The following is a 22,639-nucleotide window of genomic DNA, read 5'->3' as shown; positions in this document are numbered from 1 at the left end:
GCTTTACCGGCATTGTTATAGAATATGGCCCATCCTAATTTGAGCTGCATTGCCTTTTTGTTTGAAACATTTGTTGAAATGTGTTTGCTTGCAGGTTAAATGGTCAGGAGTCAGGACCCAACATTCAACAACTCCTTTTGTTGATGATATGTATGACCGGCTCAAAGAAACTTTGAATGACTATGAGATTATCATTTGCCGTTGGCCAGAATATACTTCTGTGCTGGAAAATGTACATCCACAACCTCGCTATTCACCCCTCAACCTTTATTGTCTTGCATTCTCTATCTCTCTCTGAACATGTTTTTTTTCTAATGCTGAACTTGCTTTTGTTTTTGTGTTGTGTGCACACAAAAAGGCAATGGCTGACATTGAGAAGGCAATTGTGGAGGCCTTGGATAAGCAGTATGCAGATGTTTTATTGCCATTGAAGGAAAATCTGACACCTAAAAAGTTTGGCTTCAAGTATGTCCAGAAACTGGCCAAACGATCTGGATGTCCCTATGTGGCCCCTGATGAGGTGAGCTTTAAATTTCAAATCAAACAGGATCCTAATATCTATACTTTTTTGACCTTCGGTTTCTGCTTCTCAGCTGGGAATCCTTTTGAATTCCATGAAGAGAATGTTGGATGTTCTTCGCCCAAAGATTGAAACTCAGCTGAAGTCATGGGGTTCTTGCATCCCTGATGGTGCGAATTCTGTTCCTGGAGAGCGTCTTAGCGAAGTGACAGTGATGTTGAGGGCCAAGTTCAGAAATTATTTGCAAGCTGTTGTGGAAAAACTTGCTGAGAATGTGAGTACCACTCTAATGGTGACACACTTTGTTTGAATTAGTTGTTACATATAGAAAACAAATGGATGTTTTATCCTCCTTAAGCAGCAGAAGCAGATGCAAAAAGTAATAGTTTGTGTACGTCTATCAAGCTTGCATGCTATTCTCAAGATAATGACTGGATCGTGTCTTAGTTTATGCACAACAATAAGAGTAGCTAAACAGTTTGGCATAGTTCTAATTTCCATGTATGTATTGCCTCTTTGTGGAATGCTTCGCTATAGTTGCACACAGCATGCGTGCATTCCGATGAACGAACAAATGCTACAACTTTTTACATAATTGAATTGCTGCTAATCGACAACCAGTTCAGAACGTCAACCATATCTGTTTCTTTTATAACTGATCAAATTGCACTAACACTAAAACAAAATTTAGGCGAGTTAATGTGGTTTTTCCTTGATGTGCTTTCCTATATTTGGTTCCAGTCAAGGTTACATAGTGGCACAAAATTAAAGAAGATTCTCCAAGATTCAAAGGAGACTGTTGTAGAATCAGACTTACGAAGTAGGATGCAGCCACTGATAGACCAGATGACAAGTACAATAAATCATCTTCATACTGTTTTTGAGACTCATGTCTTCATTGCAATCTGCCGAGGCTATTGGGACCGGATGGGACAAGTAAGTTTCCTGCTATTTGGTTTTATTAACAAAATTTTCTTTAGGACAAGTAACTGCACATCTTAAATGGTTTTTCTTTGTCACAGGATGTTCTTAATTTCTTGGAGAACAGGAAAGAAAATAGATCTTGGTATAAAGGATCACGAGTTGCAGTGGCTGTAAGTAATGTTAGAAGCCCAAGTTATTTATTTATCTGAATCCCTAATATGCAAGTGATTGTCACTGTTGTGCACTAATATGCTGGTTATGCGCTTTTGCCAATTATCCTTTGGATTCTACTATCTAAAAGGGTTTTTGGATCAGATTTTTATAACCAGCTGGTGCTAAGTAGATCAGTTAAGAATTGTGGAGCAATGCATTTGATGTTTAGAATTATTCAAACAGGCTTCTAAAGCATAACATGCTTTGTTGATGGGAATCGTCACTGTTCTATCCTGCATGCTTCTATAACCTTAGAGGAGTTTTTAAAATTAGACCAAAATAAAAAGGTGGTCATGCTGGGTCTGCCTGATTGGTTTTTTTGAAAGATAATGCAAAATCTCTTATTCAAGTTTGAAGAAAGCATATTTAATATCCACAAGCACTTGGTTGCCTGAGCGATTATTTTCCCTTTCATCATCCTCAGCAATTACTTTTCTTTGTATTCGATTCTTGCTCACCTTGCTTCTATGTGTGTGATATTTTTTGTCCTGCAGATTCTGGATGATACACTTGCATCCCAGATGCAGCGACTGCTGGGGAATGCTCTACAAGATAAAGATCTGGAGCCACCTAGGTCTATTATGGAAGTGCGTTCGATGCTTTGTAAAGACACATCCAATCGAAAGGACAACACATTCTACTATTAGATCTAATTATTACTTGTGTAGATATGAGTGGGAGTATGACTCTTGTCATCAAACTATCAAAGAAAGAGCTCGAAATTCCTAGGCAGTGGATGATAGATGGCAACCAAGATTGCAGTCAATTCTCAAGCCACAGGTGCCTGCCAATTTTGAGAGTAGCAAGCGACTCGGTTGCTTTGGGTTAAAAATATAGATTAGTGCAAAATTTAATGTTGTTTCTCCACATGAGTTAATAGCTTCGCCTTCACAAATTGCCAATATCCATTATAATTGTAATCATGCCACTGGATTTGTAAGAAGTACAACTAGAGAGCCCTCCAGAATCAATGATCGGGAATGAGACTGCAAGCATATGTAGTAGTTTGCTGAACAAAGACTCATCCACTTCCAAGTCACCCCCCCAAGGCAAAACAAATAGCTTAGGTGCTTACAATTGCTACATCTGCTGCAATCAAACACAACTGATGAAGTTGTTGGATTGCTGGAACATTTCTGGTAATTGTGGTTTTTAGAGGAGTGGAGGTAGCAGACTTTTGGGTGATATGCCGAATGCTATATGGTTCCGTAGTCGAACAGATATTATAAATTTAGGTTAAGCTTATGTTTACGTCATCTTAAAAAATAAGTTGTTTTTTTTTTTTTTCAGAAAATTATTTTTTGTTAGTACTTGTGTTGGGCTCATCTACAAGGATAACAATTTTCCAATACATAATCCATTTTTACGGGAAGGGGTTGTGTGAGTCGAGATTATCTTGCTTTATTAAGTGGATTAAGGATTTTGAGGAAGGAAAATAAAATTACAAGAAAATTTACTCTTTCTAGGATGAGGATTCAAAGCCTGTTAATGATAAAGGCTACAATCATCTTGAGATTGAAAATGATCTCAAGTTGGCTTGGAGGTTGATGAATTCATCAATGAAAAGTGAGGGCCATGCTTTAGCTTGGCCTAAATATGACATAGGATGACCAAGTTTTATCTTTCACCCTTGTTGGTTAAGACATGCTCTAACATGCTTGGAAGGCACAATTCATAAATAAACATCGCTCATAAAGTTGCTCCGCTTATGAATACTTTAGGTTGAATGATATAATAAAGAAGTAAAATATACATATAAATCAGCCAATGCTTGAGCTGTGTAGCATGACAATCTTTTAATCTAAGAAAATAGTGAACTAAATATATATTTTATGGCCAAAAGGTATAATAGTTCACAATTGGCCAATACTTTGCCCGTGCTAGTAATGCCTTCAACAAATTATGATTGCTCATTTAAAAGGTTTAAGTGCAACTAATGAAGCATTTGTGGGGGATTTGTTTGTGCAATCCTTGTGCCTCCCCTTGGAGCTTGGGTGATAATCACCTAACTAAGGTAGTCATCCAAGAAATTACGTGGAGATCCCTAATTGAAACACATGACGGACATTGCTTGTGTGACAATTTCTCTTGAGTGAATATCGTATGGGCAGAAGGCAACAATGTTAGGGCCTAAGAGTTCTATGACTTTTAACACTTGGTTTTGGCATACAATTATTGATTTGGAGGTATGGTCGGTTAACCTGGATTGGACTGTGTGACTATCATGAGGATGATTTCAGTATGTTTCTTTCATATAATGGTTGGTCCAGATAGTTCTAATGATGGTATTTTCAAACTTAAGATGTATGATCATTATTAGATTCCTGGTTGTTGTGAAAATTGAATGCACAACGGAATAAAATGATCTTACAAATGCAACAACCAACAGTAAAATATACAAAACAACAATCTCGCAGATTATAGTGAAAGCAATAACAATGACACAAAGAATTACGTGGTTCGGCAATGTCTACACCCATAGGAGCAGTCGGCAATGTAATTCTTACTATCTTGTGTCCAAAGACACTTTGTTACATAGTACAACATATATTTATAAATTTCTCGGAGGCTTTCCCTCCAAAACCCAGCCTGTCCAACGTCCTAATTCAAAATTTGAAAACAAACACTAAGTAATCGAGGCAAATCGTCGATGGTTTGCAGAGATACTGTCGATGGTTTAATACTGAGAGCAAACAATCGAAGTAATAGACTCAAAATCGTCGACTGTTTCACTACACCTGGACCAGACGGTAACCGTCGACAGTTTCCTCTTGCAAGTCAGCATTCCTATTTTCTTCATGTTTTCTATTTGTATATGCCTTCCACTCAATCATATGAGCCACATATTACAATAATCTCCACTTTGGCGAATACATGCCCCTTAGGAGAAAATTGAAAACATAAACATGCTGCTCCACCTTGACCTTGGGACATTTGGTTGGAACTGCCTCCCGTCTAGCAACTGGAGACATTCAGCAAGTCCAAGCAATGCTTGAACTTTTTCTATGGTAACCTGCTTTGTCAAGTTATTTGATGCGTTCTTAGAAGTGTGAAAATTTTCAAGCACAAGTTCACCTGAAGAAATCAACTCCCGGATCCTGTGGAACCTCACATCTATATGTTTGGTTCTGGCATGATATACTTGGTTCTTCGCCAAATAGATGACACTCTAACTGTCACAATGTAGCTCAACTCCACCTTGCTGTATGCCCAACTCCTAACTAAACCAGTAAGCCACAATGCTTCCTTGGCAGCTTCGGTGATTGCCATATACTCTGACTTAGTTGTTGATAATGTCATTGGAGATTGTACCATGGACCTCCAACAAATAGATCATCTCACAACGGTGAATACATACGCTGTTGTAGACCTCCTGTCATCTAGATCCTCTGCATAATCTACATCAACATACCCTAAAACTGATAGATCACTCTGTTGCTTGCTGAACATGATACCATAGTGAGAAGTACCACATAAGTATAAGAAAATCCATTTAACGACATTCCAATGCTGTCAACCTGAATTTGAAAAGAACTTATCACACTGACAGCTTGTGCCAAATCCGGCCTTGTACATACCATAACATACATTAAACACCTCACTGCACTAGCATAAGAGACTTTTAACATATTATAGATATCATCATTCATCCTTGGGCATTGAGCGGTAGACAATTTAAACTGATTCGCTAACGGTGTACTTATCGGTTTTGCATCAGTCATGCTAAACCTCTTTAACACCTTCTCCACATAACTATCTTAAGATAACCACAATCTCCCTACAGTTCTGTGCTTGAGAATCTTCATCCCAATTATCTTCATACCCGCACCAAGATCTTTTATGTCAAACTCTTTATTCAACAGAGTCATCAACTGATTTACCTTAGTCATATCCTTTGCAGTAATTAACATGTCAACAATATAAAACAATAAGAAAAAGAGAGAACCATCATCAAGATTCTTTAGATTCATGCAGCAATCATACTCGCACCTCCTTTAGCCTATCTAGATCATATAGGAGTCAAAACGTTTGTACCATTGCCTCGGAGACTGTTTCAGCCCGTAAAGTGAGTTCTTCAGTTTACAAACCAAATGCTCCTATTTGGATTGACTGTACCCTTCTAGCTGTACCATATAAATCGGCCCCTCCAAATCACTATGGAGAAACGTTATTTTTACATCCATTTGTTCCAATTGCATATCATAATGCGCCACTAATCCCAACACTACCCTGATGGAAGTGTGTCTGACCACAGATGAGAAGATTTCATCATAATCAACCACTTTCTTTTGAGTATCCCTTTGCTATTAACCATGCTTTGAACTTCTCTCCTTCCCTTTCTGAAATCGCTTTCTTCTTTCTATACACCCACTTGCAGCCTATCGCCCTCTTCCCTTCTAGAAGCTCCACCAAATCCCACGTTTGGTTCTTATGCAATGACTCAATTTCCTCCACCATAGCATCCATCTATATACTTTTCTCTTGGTTGTGCATTGCCTCTTGAAAAGTAGTTTGATCCTTGCAACTGATAATAAGGGCATAAGATACTTGATCATCAAATCTATGTTTGGGCAGTGCCTTGATAGTGCGTTTAGGCCTGTGTATAGAAATACTGTCATTCTGCTAGTTCTTGAGTTAGAACTCCCTACATTCTAAATATTATCATCACTGTCCTAAGTCTCTAACTCCACCTACACAACATGCTCATCTCTGCTCCAATTTTCTAGCTTCTGTTTCAATTCATCTTCTTCCTGAGTGCGTTTCACCATGTCTTTTGTAACAATCCCAAAAATAATATATATGATTAGTGTTTTAAAAAATAAATATGTAATAATAATAATAATAATAATAATAATAATAATTATTATTATTATTATTATTATTATTATTATATTAAATTAATTAAATAAATAGACAAATAAAATGAATAGTATTAGAATGATAATAAAAATTTATTGGAATATATATATATATATATGTGCATGTGTGTGTGTGTGTGTATGTATGATGATAAGTAATATATATATATATATATATATATATATATATATATATGTGTGTGTGTGTGTATTTATCATGATAAGTAATATTTAATATAATATGAAGATGGATTGCATTAAATGCAATTGATCGATCAGACTTCAATTGAAATCCCATTTCATTTTCCTTCTTTAAGTCTTCTGGAACCCAGCCCCTCTCACAATTTCTCCCAAAGGCCATGAGCTCTCATCTCTTTCTCCTCACGTCCTCACTCACTCTCTCTCTCTCTCTTCGATTTCTTCCCAATCTTCGGCCAAATCGACAATCAGACACCACTACGAGATCCTGATTTTCGATTATGAGCAAGTTAATTAGAGCAAATTTTTGATTTGGGAATCCTAGGCACCACTCCAAGGTTAAGGTGAGGAGTGCAAATTATGTCTGTTGTTTTAAAAAATTTAACCGATTAAATTCTAGTATTTAATTATTAAATTGTAATATTTGATTATATTAGATTTTTGGAAATATTCATGGGATTAAATTAAACTGTAAGATTGGATTATATTAAATTTTTTGAAATATTCCTGGGATTGAATTAAACTATGGGGATTTGATCATATTGGTGTTTTTAAATATGTTAGAAATTAAATTTAAATATGGGAGGTGGATCATACCTGCATTTTTTGTAGAATTTAACCGGTTAATGGGAGTGTGTGTGCCTAGAAATATTAAGATAATTGTAATTATGGGATTGAGTTGATTAAACTGTAAAAATATGATTTCAGGGTTTTGAGCTCCGAATGCCGTGGGTGTTGGTTCAGAGATCTTAGCAGACACCCTCTCAGTAAGCAAGTAAGGGGAATAAATTATAACATATATTTTTAGAAAATTAACTGGTTGATTTAAAATATGTGAAATTGAGAATACTATATATGGTTTTGGAAAAAGTATGTTATGGATATTTTCCCTATGATTATTATATTATGATTGTCAGTCTAAAATTATGTGGCATGAGGAATATGAAATAATAGTTTTATGTTGGAAATGTGAATGATATTGAAATATATGATTTGCACTGAGAAATGATATATGAGAAACACATATATGATTTTATACAGTAATGAAATTATAAGATATACAAATATGATAATATGAGATATACTGATATGTTTTATACAGTTATGAAGATATGAGAAACCTAGATATCTTTTATATAGATATGATAATATAAGATTTATACACAGATATGTTTTTATACAAAAATGATGATATGAGAAATATAGATATGTTTTATACTGAAATGATGATACGTGATATACACAGATGTGTTTATATAGAAATGATGATATGTGATATACACAAAAATATTTTATATAGAAATGATAAGATGAGATATATATAGACATGATGAGAATTATACAGATATGATGAGATTGAATATATAAATGTAGAAATGAGAACCCTGATGGACCAGAGATATACAAAGAGCACGGTACTGTTGCTAGCATATGTGTTAGTGCAACCACAGGTCTTGTATGGAGTGTGGCGAGACAGTCGATTGGGCATGTGAATAGTAGAGTTACCCCTGGGGTCCGGACCAGGATTGGGTAGGCCAACCGTACTACAGACGCGTTTAGTTTTGATCTAACCTAGTAGGCCAGCCATGGTTAGGTCCCGCCTACGGGCCGCCGCACATGACGATGTGACATGAATATCCTTAGGATGGTTCCTCATTACAGACGCGATAATTGTATGTTATAATATGATGAACAACCATGAGTTACAGATGCGTTGTGCTATATGCTGGTGGATACTCATGAGTTAGAATATGAATATGAGAAATGAAATGAAAATTGAATAGTTATGAGTTACGAACGCGTTGTGTTATATATTGGTAGATACTCATGAGTTAGAATATGATTGTGAGAAATGAAAGCTTATGGAAACATGTTGATATATGATTATGAGAAATGATATGAAAGTTTATGAAATTATGATTTATATATAAATATGATTATGAGTACATATCTGTATGTTTTTCTCAGTTGATATAATTATTTAAATGAATGTGTTATGATATAACAAAACTCATGTTACCACACACTGTCAATAATTTATTTCGTCTTACTGAGAGGTGTCTCACTTAGAATTTAAACATTTCAGGAAATCAGGACAGACAAGTAGAGAGAGCTCTGAGGTAGAGGTAATCTTGTTACCCTAGTATTCAGGGTAAGTGTTTAGAGTTGGGGATATGTTTTGTTGGGAATCTATATATATATGTTGAGGTTATAGCACTCTAGAATAATATATGGGACCTAGACACTTTGTATATTCCGCTGCATGGATGGTATGTATTGATGGACAGCAGTTCTGGAACTCCCAATCATACAACCAGAGGGATTCAGAAGAAGATCGGAGGAGAAAGGACTCGAGGTAAAACCCAATAACCGCCTCCTTTCATCATTTCCACAATTAGTGTGCATTTTCAGTCAATTCTGAATATAGGTACCCCCTCAGTGTCCAGGTTCTCACTTGAACCTAAACTCAGGCTTGCCAAATCTTGGACCCGAACCCGAGCTTTGATTCAAATTCCTCGATACCCACCAAATCTGAACTCAGGTTCAGATCCCCTAGACCCTGAACTGAACCCCTGAAACCAGATCCTGAGCTCAAACCCACAGCCCATTTTCATGAAGAACAGATTCCAATCTTTTTTGACTTCTTTATCGCATGTGCGGATATGGAATTTGGGGATTGCAATTAGGGACATGAGGATGAAGGAGCAGAGGGAGATGATATCGAGGCAGACGGAGGTGTAGCCGACGACGGAGAGGCCGATGTAGTTGAGGAAGGACAGTGCGAGGGTGGAGATTAGGAGGGCGCGAGGGTGTGGGCGAGGCCACCGGCGAAGATGGGGAAGAGTTTTTCGATCCATCTTCATCGTCATCTCCAGCTATCTCACCGACCTCAACATTCTCAACTTTGAGATCAGCCGCCTCGCCACCTCCACTTCCTTTGTCAGTGATGCCTGCGGGTGGTTCAAGGCCGCCATTGTGCCCAACATCCTCTCCGCATTTATGTCTTCTTGGACTTTTTGGGGGGAAGCCATAAGAGGGAGAGTAAGGTGATAGAAATAGTGCCGATGATTACTTGGGTCTCGGATTTTGGCAGCAAAACAGAGCTTGCTTCCATGGGGGAGAGGGAAAAGACGTCTTCTTGCAAATTTTGCCACATGTCAATTAGCGGCCATGGTCGAATTTTCCTTAAAATGGTCTAGCCAGTTTTAGAATGCATCAAAGTAGAAAAAAAGTTTCCATTAACCGTTATTTAATATTTTATTATAATAAAAAATTAAAAAGCGAAAAAACTCCCATAATCCATATCATCAATACTGCATCTCTCTCTCTTTCTTTCATGGCTTCCTCATCCTTACTTGTTTTATTCTTCCATTTCCTTATGATTATCATCTTCTCCTCTTTGCAGCAGCAGGAGCAGATGCTGCAGCTGCAACAAATCATCATGAAATTTCTCAGGTGCCTTTTGTCAATTATTTAATTTCCATTTTTATATAATATATATAAATAAGTGTGTTCATATATATATATATATATATATATATATATATATATATGCATGTGCATGTTTGTCTTCTTCCTCATGTCTGATTGTTCTGACTCTTTATTTTATTTGATGGGCTTAATCAATTTGCAGCCTTATTGTATACATGGGGAGTTCCTTGTGTACTGCAGACAATATTGCTAATGGAGAAGGAGCAGATATTCATGCAGCTGCTGCAGAGCTGTCTCGTTTGCATTTATTATCCTCCATTATTCTAAGGTTTTATTTAATTAATTAACAAATTTAATTGTCCACCATACAAAATTTGTTGGCACGTTTTGTTTAAATCTCGACGAGTTTTATTTAAATCACTGTATGGTCTAGCAAATTTTGCTTAAAAATTGCTATACCATCTAACGAGTTTTACAATGCATCAAAATAAAAAATGAAAATTTCACCAACTGTTATTTAATATTTTAATATAAAATAAAATTAAAAAAGGAAAAAACTCGACTAAAGGCATGTGCCCGCAGACGCTGTGGGATGCATGCATAAAAAACACTAAAAAAATATTTGGCTTGACTTTTCAAAATGATATCATCTACATGCACGGGTCACTCGCGCACTAGCACGTGTGAACACATGCCAACACCAATTGATCGTTGACCAACAACATTGTTTTTGCACTTGTGTAGTTGGCTAATTATTTTAAATTATTTTTAATTTAATTAATTAATTTATTTTTTAAAAATTTACTTTATCAAAATGAAAAAAATCACTAATGGAGCCGCATAAAAATACTTAAAAATTCTAGAAAATTTCAGAAAGGTTAGAAAATAACAAAAAAAGAAAAAAAGGAAAAAAAAGGGTTAAAGTCCTATAAAGCACTGCAAAAAATAAGGTCTTTAGTGATGGTTTCAAACCACCACTAATACTAGAAAACCGTCACTAAGACTTATTAGTGACAGTTTCAGATTGGTAACTACAACAGCGGTAATGACTAACTATTAGCGACAGTTTCATTTCGTCGCTAAAAGTCTAAGACCGTCATTATAACATACACATTTTCTCAGCTAAAAATCGTCACTAAAAGTCATAGTATTAATGACGGATTTACAAACCGTTGCTAAAAGTCACACTATAAAGTCATACTATATCAACTTTTAGTGATATTTATAGAACCATCACTAAAAGTTTAAAATAATAATTATTTTTTTTAAAAATCACCCATCCTCTCAAAACCTGTAATTAAATATTGAACCAGAATTAATTAATGAAACATCCATAAATGGTTCATAAAACTTCATATATATAGATACAAACACATATACGCATAATAAATTGTTCAGAAACATCAAATATATATAATCTATTTGGATGAAAAAAAAAAAAAAAACAAAAAAAAAATGCATCCGACTATAGTACTCGGCATTGTCCTCATCTTCTCCTGACAGCAGCAGGTCCTACAAAGTAATAATTATACAAAAAATTAGTATACAATTTTTAAATACATACGTACTATAAGTAAAAATGATTTGATAGCAAGAATGATCATACATAGTTAAACAAAAGATGATAAATAGCTAAGTTTGATCAGTTGCAATTGACCTCACTCGGTGGCTACCTCGTATGCCCGACTTGGACACCTAAGTGCTTAAATCAAGTAAGTTTTTTAGGTTAGCTTCTAAGTGCATAATTTTCAATTGAAGAGGAATTTTTTGGTACTGTTAGGTCCGACACATTGAGCTTAATGTTATGAACCTGTCGAAACTGACCTCACTCGGTTTGGATGTCGTATGGTAGACTTGGACACCTGAGTGGTTAAAACCACTAAGTTTGCTAAGTTTGTTTGTATTTTGACTTTACTTCTAAATGCGTAAAAAGCTCTCGAGGATGAGTTTTTGGGCACCGTCAGCTCCAGCATGTCCAGCTCAATGTCACGGACGTGTTGGGACTGATCCCACTCATTTTGGATCTCGTATGCTCGACTTGGATACCTGAGTGCTTAAAATAAACTAAGTTTACTAAGTTTGCTTCTAAATGCATAATTTTCAATATGGGAGGATTTTTTGGGTACTGTCAGCTCCTACATGTTGAGCTCAATGTCACGAACATATTAGGACTGACCCCACTCATTTTGGACGTCGTATGATCGACTTGGACACCTAAGTGGTTAAATCCACTAATTTTGCTGAGTTTCTTCGTACTTTAACTTTACTTCTAAGTGCGTAAAAAGATCCCGGGGAGGAGTTTATTGGTAATGCCAGCTCTGGAATATCTAGCTCAATGTCACAAACATGTCGGGATTGAACCCACTCGGTTTGGATCTCGTATGCCTAACTTGGACACCTGAATGCTTAAAATCAACTAAGTTTACTAAGTTCCCTTCTAAACACATAATTTTCAGCTAGGGAAAATTTTTTGGGTACCAGCAGCTTCGACACATTGAGCTCAATGTCACAGAAGTTTCAAGAATGATCCCACTGGATTTGCACGTTGTATGCCCGACTTGAACACCTGAGTGGTTAAATCTACTAAGTTTATTAAATTTGTTTGTATTCTAACTTTACTTCTACGTACATAAAAAGATCTAGGGGAGGAGTTTTTTTGGCACCATCAGCTCCGACACATCCAGATCAATGTCGTGGACGTGTTGGGATTGACCCCACTTGATTTGGACTTCGTATGCCCGACTTGGACACCTGAGTGTTTAAAATCAACTAAGTTTACAAAGTTCAATTTTAAACGCATAATTTTCAATCGGGAAGGATTTTTTGGGTACCTTCAGCTTTGGCACGTCTAGCTCAATGTCATGGATATGTCAGGGTTGACCCCACTCAATTTGGGCATCGTATGCCCGACTTGAACACTTGAGTGCTTAAAACCACTAAGTTTGCTAAGTTTGTTTGTATCCTAACTTTACTTCTACGTGCCTAAAAAGCTTTCAAGGAGGAATTTTTGGGTATTGTTTGGTTCTGTACGTCGAGCTCAATGTCAAAGACTTGTCAAGACTGACCCCACTTGGTTTGGACGTCGTATGCCCAACTTGGATACCTGAGTGGCTAAATCCACTAAGTTTGCTAAGTTTGTTTGTATTCTAACTTTTTTTCTAAGTGCATAAAAAGCTCTTGGGGAGGAGTTTTTGGGCACCGTTAGCTTTGACATGTTTAACTCAATGTCATGGACGTGTCGGGACTGACCCCACTCAGTTTGGACCTTATATGTCTGACTTGAACACCAATGTGCTTAAAATCAAGTAAGTTAACTAAGTTAACTTATAAATGCATAATTTTCAATCGAGGAAGATTTTTTAGGTACCTTTAGCTTCGACACATCCAACTCAACGTCACAGACGTGTTGGGACTGACCCAACTTGGTTTGGACCTTATATGGCTGACCTGGACACCTGAGTCCTTAAAACCACTAAGTTTGCTAAGTTTGTTTTTATTCTAACTTTGTTTCTAAGTGCGTAAAAAGTTCCTGGGATGGAGTTTTTGGGCATTGTCAGCTCCTGCACATCTAGCTCAATGTTACAGACGTGTTGGGACTGACCCCACTTGGTTTGGACCTGGTATGCCCGACTTGGGCACCTGAGTATTTAAAATCAACTAAGTTTGGTCGTTTGAAGGACTAGTTCCCCCTCTTAAACACACATCCACACACACACACACACACACACACACACGGAAATGAGTATTCATATTTATACCAACCCAAGTACATGCATAAATATAAGTCCCCACGCATGCTAACAAGACATGCATACCCATTAAGAAGCATTCTTTTAGAAATGGAGAAGAGGAGTGCTTGTGCATATTTATGTTTTCATGGCTACATGGTCCAAAAGTTAGGACTTTGACAACTATTAGTATTGCAAACATTTGCAACTCCAATATTCTGCACAAACTCACATTAAACTCTTTCCTAAATATAACAATGGAGAAGATTAAAATCACCCTATTTACTTCTGGTTTAGATTCAAAAGAAGGTGGTGTTTCAATGTCTAGAAGTGATGCCTGTCATGAGGATATTTATCGTTCAAATGTTAAGAACAAGTCAAGCTTGTCTCATTTTATGGCCAAGGCAAGCTATTTTATGTCTAATTTCTAGTGTTTTGTGTATAGGCTCAAAGAACTTCTTAATTAATATTTTAATGAGATAACCTACGCTTTTTTTGTAATGACCCAAAATTTTTACCAATTTTTTTACATATATATATATATATATATATATATATTGTTGGCTTAACTAGATTTTTCAATCTTATTTTAATGATAACAAATGAAGAATATTTTAACATGTGTTGTTGAGTGACTTTATTTCAGGTCTAAGTAAAAGGACAATCATGGTTAGTCATGGAAGTAAGCTGGAAATCAAAGTCAATCAAGTGAAAGCTTCTCAGTATATTGAAGCAATGAACAACAAATGAAGAGTTTAAAAGATTGGCAGGACTTGAAGTAAAGATTGAACCTTAAGAAGCTGCAAGACTTAGTGATTAAGGAGATCATGTTTAGAAAAATGTTTGTAAGTACTTCAAATTCATTACTATTTAGATATGTGAAGTTATTTAGGATAAGAAGACTTAGAAACCATTTCTTCTAAAACCCTTGAAAATGATTTTGAAAGAGTGGTACTTGAGCTTTTCAAAATGAACTAGAGTTTAAAAATCAAAAATGAAAAAGAGAGGACTGGTCAGCCGACTGACCATTTTTGAACTAGGATCAGTCAGCCGACTGACTATTTTGAACATAGTTGAGTCAGCCGACTAACAATTTTTCAGAATTAATTTTTTGAAGACAGAATGTTGTCAGTCGCCTGTCCAGCCGGTTGACTAGTACAAAAAATGACCCAGTTGAGTGAGTTAGCTGATTGACTCTATGGAGATTTTGAATTTCAAACTATACGGGAAGTTTTTCAAAATTAATTCTATGATTTAATATCTGTTGAAAGGTTACCTAAACACTCCATGTCAACTTGTTAAATGAGGAAACTTTTCTTTAAGAAGTCTATAAACACCTCTCTTGTTCAATGAAAAAATACGCTCGAGCAATACAAGATTTCTACGCTAAAACTTTCCTAAAGCTCATACTTGCTCACACTCTTGCTGGGGGAAACTCTACGAAATTGTTGGTTGATTGAAAAGCTTTGGTTCTGATTTGCAAGTAAGATTTTTATATCAATAAGAAAGAACCATTGGTGACTTCTAAACCTTGAGTTTCATATTTTCTATTTAGTTTTGGTTTTGAAGTACGATTAGTGATTTAACTTGTACAACTTGCTTTGTGTTTGAGAGTGTTTTTATACGTAGATATCCGTTCCTTTCTATTAGATCTTTGATGGTTCAATGTATAGTTGGATCATTGCACCAAGCATAGGTTGTTGCTTGGAGAGATTTCTCTTCCTAAAAAAGAGGTTGGTTATTGTAAAGGTTTTTGTTCCACCCGGAAGGAACAAGGTATAGTGGAATCCTTAGGTGGTTAACCTAAGGCGAGGACGTAGGCTGGGGTAAGCCGAACCTCGTAAAAACACTGTGTTACTCTCTTCTCTTATTCTCTTTTAAATTCCAGCAATAATATAAACTGCATGGATGCGTTAGTCTTATAAACATCCTTGGATATTAAATAAACCTAAGATTAAAATTGATTAGGTTGATCATCATTGATTGCAGAAACCGAAAGGGAGTATGTTGGTTGATCAACTCCTAAATTCTTTTAACTAAGGGTTTATTTAAAATTTGAGTTATTGAAAAGAGTGATTGGATGTTATTTTAATTTTTCAGTTCAAAGGCCAACTACAGGACTTGCATATTCATATACAGGGCTGCTAGTAATTAAGCTGAATACTGCAAAACATACATTAATTGATAACTTGTATTGTGTTTGATTGGTTTGAATAGTTGATTATTTGGTTGTTTATGTTGTGGATGTGGATTGAATAGAATACGTAAGTTTTTCTTATGGATTGCCTAATCAATAAGAAAATAAGAAGTCTTTAAAAAGAATTGTAAAATGTTAAGATTTCAAAAAGGGACTTAAAAAAATAATTTTAAATAACCCAATTCACCCCCCTCTTGGGACTACACCATAGGTTTCAATTGGTATTAGAGTCCGGTTATAAAAAATCCTAACAAGTAGCTATATAAAGATCTAGATGACACAAATAGGAGTAGCTCCCTTTCGTGAATCCTCAACTAGACCACCCATTTTTTGCTGACTCAATTACATCTTTTGTAAATAATGAATGAAAATCTACCTTCAAACAATGGATTGGAAGACATGGAATGTGGTCACAAATGGTAATCTGATCCCTACTAAACTAGTGGATGGAAAAGAAGTACCTAAAGAAGAAAAAGAACTAATCGAATCAGATTACAAAGTGTTCCAAATTAACTCAAGTGCAATAAATGCCCTATATTTTGCACATGATGCAAATGATTTCAATAGAGTAATGGCGTGTAATACAGTAAAGGAAATTTGGGAAAAATTAGAAGTAACCTACGAAGGCACAGTAGATGTTAGAGATAGTAGAATTTATATGTTGACTAGTGAGTACGAAGCTTTTAGGATGAAGACCGATGAAACCATCACAAGCATGTATACCAGGCTCACACATATCACAAACTCACTAAGTGCCTTAGGAAAAACATATACCACCCATGAGAAGATTCGCAAAATTCTAAGAGCACTTCCACCTATTTGGGTACCAAAAGCCACAGCCATAGCAGAAGGTAGAAACCTCAAAACAACTTCATTAGATGAACTCATAGGATCACTTCTAACCTATGAAATGGCTATAAAATAAAGAAGCACTGAAAATAAAAATAAGAAGTCTATAGCTTTAAAAACCTCGAAAGAAAATTCAAGTGAAGAAGATGATGACTCTAGTGAATTAGAAGATGAAGAATTAGCTTTCATAACTAAAAGACTTGGAAAATTCTTTAAAAGAAACAAGAAGTTCACTAGAAAATTCAGAGGGTCAAGAAATGAAAAAGGTGAAAATCGTAAAAAGGAATACAAGAGCAAAAATGAACCAGCCACTTGTTATCATTGTAAAAAGGCCAGACACATCAAGCCGGACTGCCCTCAACTCAATAAAGAAAAGAAGAAAAAGAAGCCTACAATGAAGGTAACATGGGATGACACAAGCTCAGGTGAATCAGAGAGCGAATCTAGCGAACAAGAAGTAGCAAACATGCGCTTCATGACACACAACGAAGAGGTAAACTCATACTACTCTTTTTCGATAGATTTTTGTAATGAATCATGTAATGATTCATGTGAAAGTATGCCTTCTTATAAAGAACTTCAAGTTGAATTATTCTCTCTTCATAATAAATTCATTAAGGTCTCAAAAAGGAACATAAGTTTGAAACAATAAAATGAAACACTTAGAAATCAGCTTGAATTTTCGAAAATTGTTGAAGAAGAAAAAGACCTAAAAATTGATGTGGTTGAGAAGAAAGTAAATGACATATCTCAGAAATTAGTTAAGTCTCCAGTAAATGAAGATGGTTTGAGAGAGCTAGAAATAATTGATCTCAAAAACTCAATTCGAGATAAGGAAAAGATTATTTACAACTTCACTAGAGGTAAAGTAAACTTTGAAAAAATGGTAGGACAACAAAGGATGACTAACAATAGAGAAGGAATTGGTTACAATTGAACACCAACCAAAATAAAGAAACAATTGTTTATGGGGTATTTTGTAAAGCAATCTAAACACTATGCAAGTACTTCATCCACAAACATTTACGAGCATACTACTTGCTACATGTGTAAAAATAAAGAACATATAATATTTAATTGTCCACTCAAAAAAAAGTACATCAAAGTGAAAAATGAATGGAAGATAAAGAGAGTTAAGAAAGTTTGGGTTCCAAAAGTAACCACATGAATCTTCTCTTGTAGGTTTGCTTTAGGTCCACTTTGTCTAAAGAAAAATGGTACTTGGACAGCGGATGTTCAAGACATATGACAGGAGATAAATCAAAGTTCACTTCTCTCACTGGAGGATATGTAACCTTTGGTGACAATGCAAAAGGTAAGATCATCGGAATTGGTAAAATAGGTGAAGACTCTTCACTCACTATTGATGATGTCTTATTAGTAGATGGTCTAAAGCATAATCTATTAAGCATTACTCAACTTAGCGACAAAGGATTTGAAATAATTGTTGTCTGTACTAGTCCAATCCAGTTTTGATAATGACAAATCACTTGGTATTTGATCTGTGCATTGAGATTGTGAACAAGAACTATATAGCATACACGGAAGGATAACAAGTCATGGAAGCCATGAAGAGTAAAGCTTACACAACTTGGCAAGATCCATGGAACTCAAAGAGTACAAGAATGAAGATGCAAGCACCAAGTTCAAGAGCATCATGAGAATGGGTACTTAGAACTCATGTATTTACATTTTCATATGATTTAATTTGAGGCTCAAATCATGAACAAGAATGACTTTAGGACTCATGCAATTCATGAACATCATTAGGGGACTTTCATGGACTTAGAAAATAATTTTTAAAACCCTGAAAAAGTATTTTTATAAAAGACCCAAGAAAGAGAGCAAAGTAGAATTTTAAAATAGAAAGAAAAATTCAGGAAATGGCCACTTTAGTAGCCTGAACTTAACCTCAATCGCCTGAAGATTAAGTTCAGTCACCTGAAGAATTAATGGTGAAACACAGAACCTGGCTGAGGCACTTCGGTCACCTCAGGCTCCTAAACTCAACACTTCAGAAGCCTGAACCCTACTTCAGTCGCCTGACCCTGTATCCAAGTTAAATTTTTTCGAAGCTCTAAGGAACTTTAGTCGTTTGGGCCTTAACCTCATTCGTCTGAACTTGCGGGAAAGCTTAAAAATTTAATTTTTAATATAAGAACTCGCGAGACATTTCTTTGATCCAACGATTGAGATCTATTCTAAGGGTAAAGCACCTATATATACATCATCTAAACCCTAGTGCAAAAAAGGAAGATCAATGAGAATAAAAAAAAACAAACCTTTGGCATTCGCTTGAGACGATTGCACGTTTTAGCTCAATTAGAACATACTGCTGAAACATTAGATTGGGATTTTAAATTTCTTACGTCGAATCTGAGCTGAGCCTACCTCGATTTACAAAAGACAATCTAGCAATCATTGTGCACTCCATTTGGTATTGAGGTTTGGAAAATCAATCTGCACTTTAATAGTTATTCTCATAAGAGTTTTTTTTTTTTTCTATACCGATTTGCTGATTGATATATATTTTTCAAAGAGCTTTTCATTGCAAAATCCATTTTTGAATATGTGTTAAGAGGTTGATCTTGAGTGTGCATATATTAGATCATTTTGACAAGATTATCACTTGAGAAATGATTTTGTCATTGATTAAATATTCTTGAGTCAAGTGAGGTTTCATTCAAAGACTTGATATTTTTAATATTATAAGACTATTTGTTTGAATATCCATAGAGTTCATAACGATATATTATTGAAGGATATTTTTCTAAAAGATATTACATTGTTTTTTGATCTTTGGAATACATATCGTATATATATATTTGCATATTACAAAGAACATTGTGTGATTGAATATTTGAAAGAAAGTTGTTGATTTTGATTGATCTAATATTCAATAAAATTTTTTTGAATAACTTCATATAAGATATATTTGTGCATTTTCGCAAAGTGAACTAGAACCCTAATATTCTCCAAAGCGTTTAGATATATCATTACTTAGGAGTTTTGGTAAAAAGGGAAATTGTGTATTGAAGCATATTCATTCATAAACGATTGTATTGTTTCATACATTCTGAGCTTCAAGTTTCATCATATGATTATGTGTTAGGAATTTGAATTGTACTCACAAGCTTTTGTTGGAAGTAAATTTGAGTGGTTTACAAATTTCATTGTATTCACGGTTCGGGTTGTGAACCGAGTTTGAGGAGAGAGCTGTATCTCTTGTAAGCAGTGGAGTAGGAGGAAGCTATACCTCTTGTAAGCAGTGGATTGTAAAGGAAGTTCCGTCCCAATTTAAGGAGCAGGGATTATATTGGAATCGTTGAGTGGGTTGCTCAAGGCGAGGACGTAGGCCGGGTTGGCTGAACCTCGTAAAAACTACGTTTGCATTCTCTCTTCCCTTATCTCTTTATTTTCCACATTGCATTTCAATATTTAACTTGCTTGTGTATGTTGAATAACTTCACAAACACTAAATTGGGTAAAAAGGAAGTCATTGATATAGTAATTTAAATCAGCTTCAAATTTTTGCCATTAATTAGTTAAATATAGAAATAGGGATTAATTGGTATATAGTTTCAATGAATTTTAAAATACCCAATTCACCCCCTCTTGGGATTACACCTAAATCAACATTTGGTTTCAGAGAGGGTTACATAGACTTAACCGTTCATTTGTAAAAAGATCACATAGCACACATCATTGTGACTCCATTCGGTAAGGGACACTCATCCACTAGACTACCAATCTTTTGTGGTGTAAACTACACCTATTGGAAACGTAGGATGAACATATACTTGTTGAACGTAGATTGGAAGGTATGGAAAATAGTTACTAAGGGATATCATGTTCCCATGAAAATAATTGATAAGGTAAATGTACCTAAATCTGAAGATGAATATACAGAGGAAGACTGGAAATCAGTGCAAATAAATGCTACTGCGATGAACTTGCTTTTCTGTGCATTAGATGTAAATGAATTTAATAGGGTAATCACATGTAACTCTGCTAAAAAAAATTGGGAGAAATTAGAAGTTACATATGAAGGCACTAAGGAAGTAAAAGATAGTAGGGTAGACATGCTCACTAGTGAATATAAAGCATTTAGAATGACTGCTGATGAATCTATACAATCCATGTACACTAGATTCACACACATCACAAATTCTTTAAATGCACTTGGGGAAACTTACCCTACTTATGAGTTGATCAGGAAAATACTCAGGGGACTACCTCTAGTGTGGGAAGAAAAATCTACAACAATAGCAGAAGGGAGAAATCTCAAGGAGATGTCTATTGATGAACTCATTGGATCGCTTATCACCTATGAGCTGACAATAAATAAGAGAAAGAATGAGTAAAGAAAAACAAAGAAAACTACAGCACTTAAGGCATCGTCAAACAACTCCAGTGAGGAAAGTGATTCAGAATCAGAGGATGACATGACCTTACTAACAAAGAAGTTCGGGAAGTTCTTGAAAAAGAATAAGAAGTTCAACAATAAATTACGGAACTCAAAATCAGAAAGAAAAGAGTCAAGCATGAAGAAAAAGAAGGAAGATCCTCCAATGTGCTACAATTTCTGAGAGGTTGGGCACATCAAGTCTAAGTGTTCCAAACTAGTGAAAGCCTCCAAGAAAAAGAAGAAGGCACTGAAAGTCGGTTGTGATACACACGGGACTAGCTGTTCAGAATCTGAATCCAGCGACGACGAGATTGCCAATCTATGTCTAATGGCACATGATGACCTTGAGGTACAATCATCATTTTCATCATCTTCTTATTATTTTAGTGAATTTGAAAATGAAAATGACATGATTTCATATGATGAACCGAAACAAGAATATTTGTACACTACTAAAATGCTTGAGAAAAAAACAAAGAAAATTTCTAATTTGAAAAGTAAAGTCGAAGAACTTTCAAGTTTAGTTGAAAGCCAAAATGAATCTCATGCATCTCTTATGAAAAACAAAGAATTAAAAATTGAGGAGTTAGAAAAGGATTTGAAAGATAAATCTGAAATCATTTGTAAATTTACTGAAGGACAAAAAAATTTTGAAAAACTCCTAGGAGCTCAAAGAAATTCTCTAGAAAAGGAAGGTATTGGTTTTAATGGGAAAGAAAATCTAAAACAAAGACATCTTCACATTGGATATTTTGTAAGAGAGTCAAAATCATATGCTCCAACTAAGGATCATCATAGAAATATTACATGTTTTAAATGTAAAAGGTTGGGTCACATAAAATTTGACTGTCCTTTCAAAAATAAAGATGTTAAAATTAAGAAAGTATGGAAGGTAAAAGGAGAATCTAGCACTAACCCCCCTGGACCCAAAAAATCTGGGTATCAAAGCTAGTTGTCTGATTATGTATTGCAGATATGCTTAAGATCATCATCCTTAAAAGACAGATGGTATATGGATAGCGGATGTTCACATCACATGACCGAGGATAAAGCGAAGTTCACATCCATCATACCCACGGATGAAGGATTTGTCACTTTTGGAGATAACACAAAGGGAAGGATCACAGGTATAGGTAAAGTTGGTAATGATTCGTCATTAATTATAGATGATGTTTTATTAGTTGATGGTTTAAAGCACAACTTGTTGAGTATAAGCCAACTGTGTGATAAAGGCTACAAAGTGTCATTGAACATGACAAGTGCATAGTTGAACACAAAACTGATAATAAGATACTATTCACAGTTGAGCGT

At 35.4% G+C, this 22,639-nt stretch overlaps 1 protein-coding gene across 2 annotated transcripts in view; it reads left to right on the top strand.

The window, feature by feature from the left end:
* Positions 1 to 2,675, top strand: part of LOC131161393 (uncharacterized) — a 31,827-nt gene extending 29,152 nt beyond the window's left edge. For both annotated transcript variants that reach the window (XM_058117134.1, XM_058117135.1), the window contains 6 exons: positions 95 to 232; positions 359 to 520; positions 594 to 794; positions 1,262 to 1,456; positions 1,543 to 1,614; positions 2,152 to 2,675. In XM_058117134.1, coding sequence (XP_057973117.1) covers positions 95 to 232; positions 359 to 520; positions 594 to 794; positions 1,262 to 1,456; positions 1,543 to 1,614; positions 2,152 to 2,304 — 921 coding nt within the window. In that variant the 3' untranslated portion in view covers positions 2,305 to 2,675. The remainder of the gene's footprint in view (positions 1 to 94; positions 233 to 358; positions 521 to 593; positions 795 to 1,261; positions 1,457 to 1,542; positions 1,615 to 2,151) is intronic.
* The last annotated feature ends 19,964 nt before the right edge of the window (positions 2,676 to 22,639 follow it).

This window comes from Malania oleifera, chromosome 8, assembly GCF_029873635.1.
Source record: "Malania oleifera isolate guangnan ecotype guangnan chromosome 8, ASM2987363v1, whole genome shotgun sequence".
NCBI classification, from domain to species: Eukaryota; Viridiplantae; Streptophyta; class Magnoliopsida; order Santalales; family Ximeniaceae; genus Malania; species Malania oleifera.
Note: the sequence above shows the minus strand (reverse complement) of the source record. Positions and strands in the feature narration are given on the sequence as shown.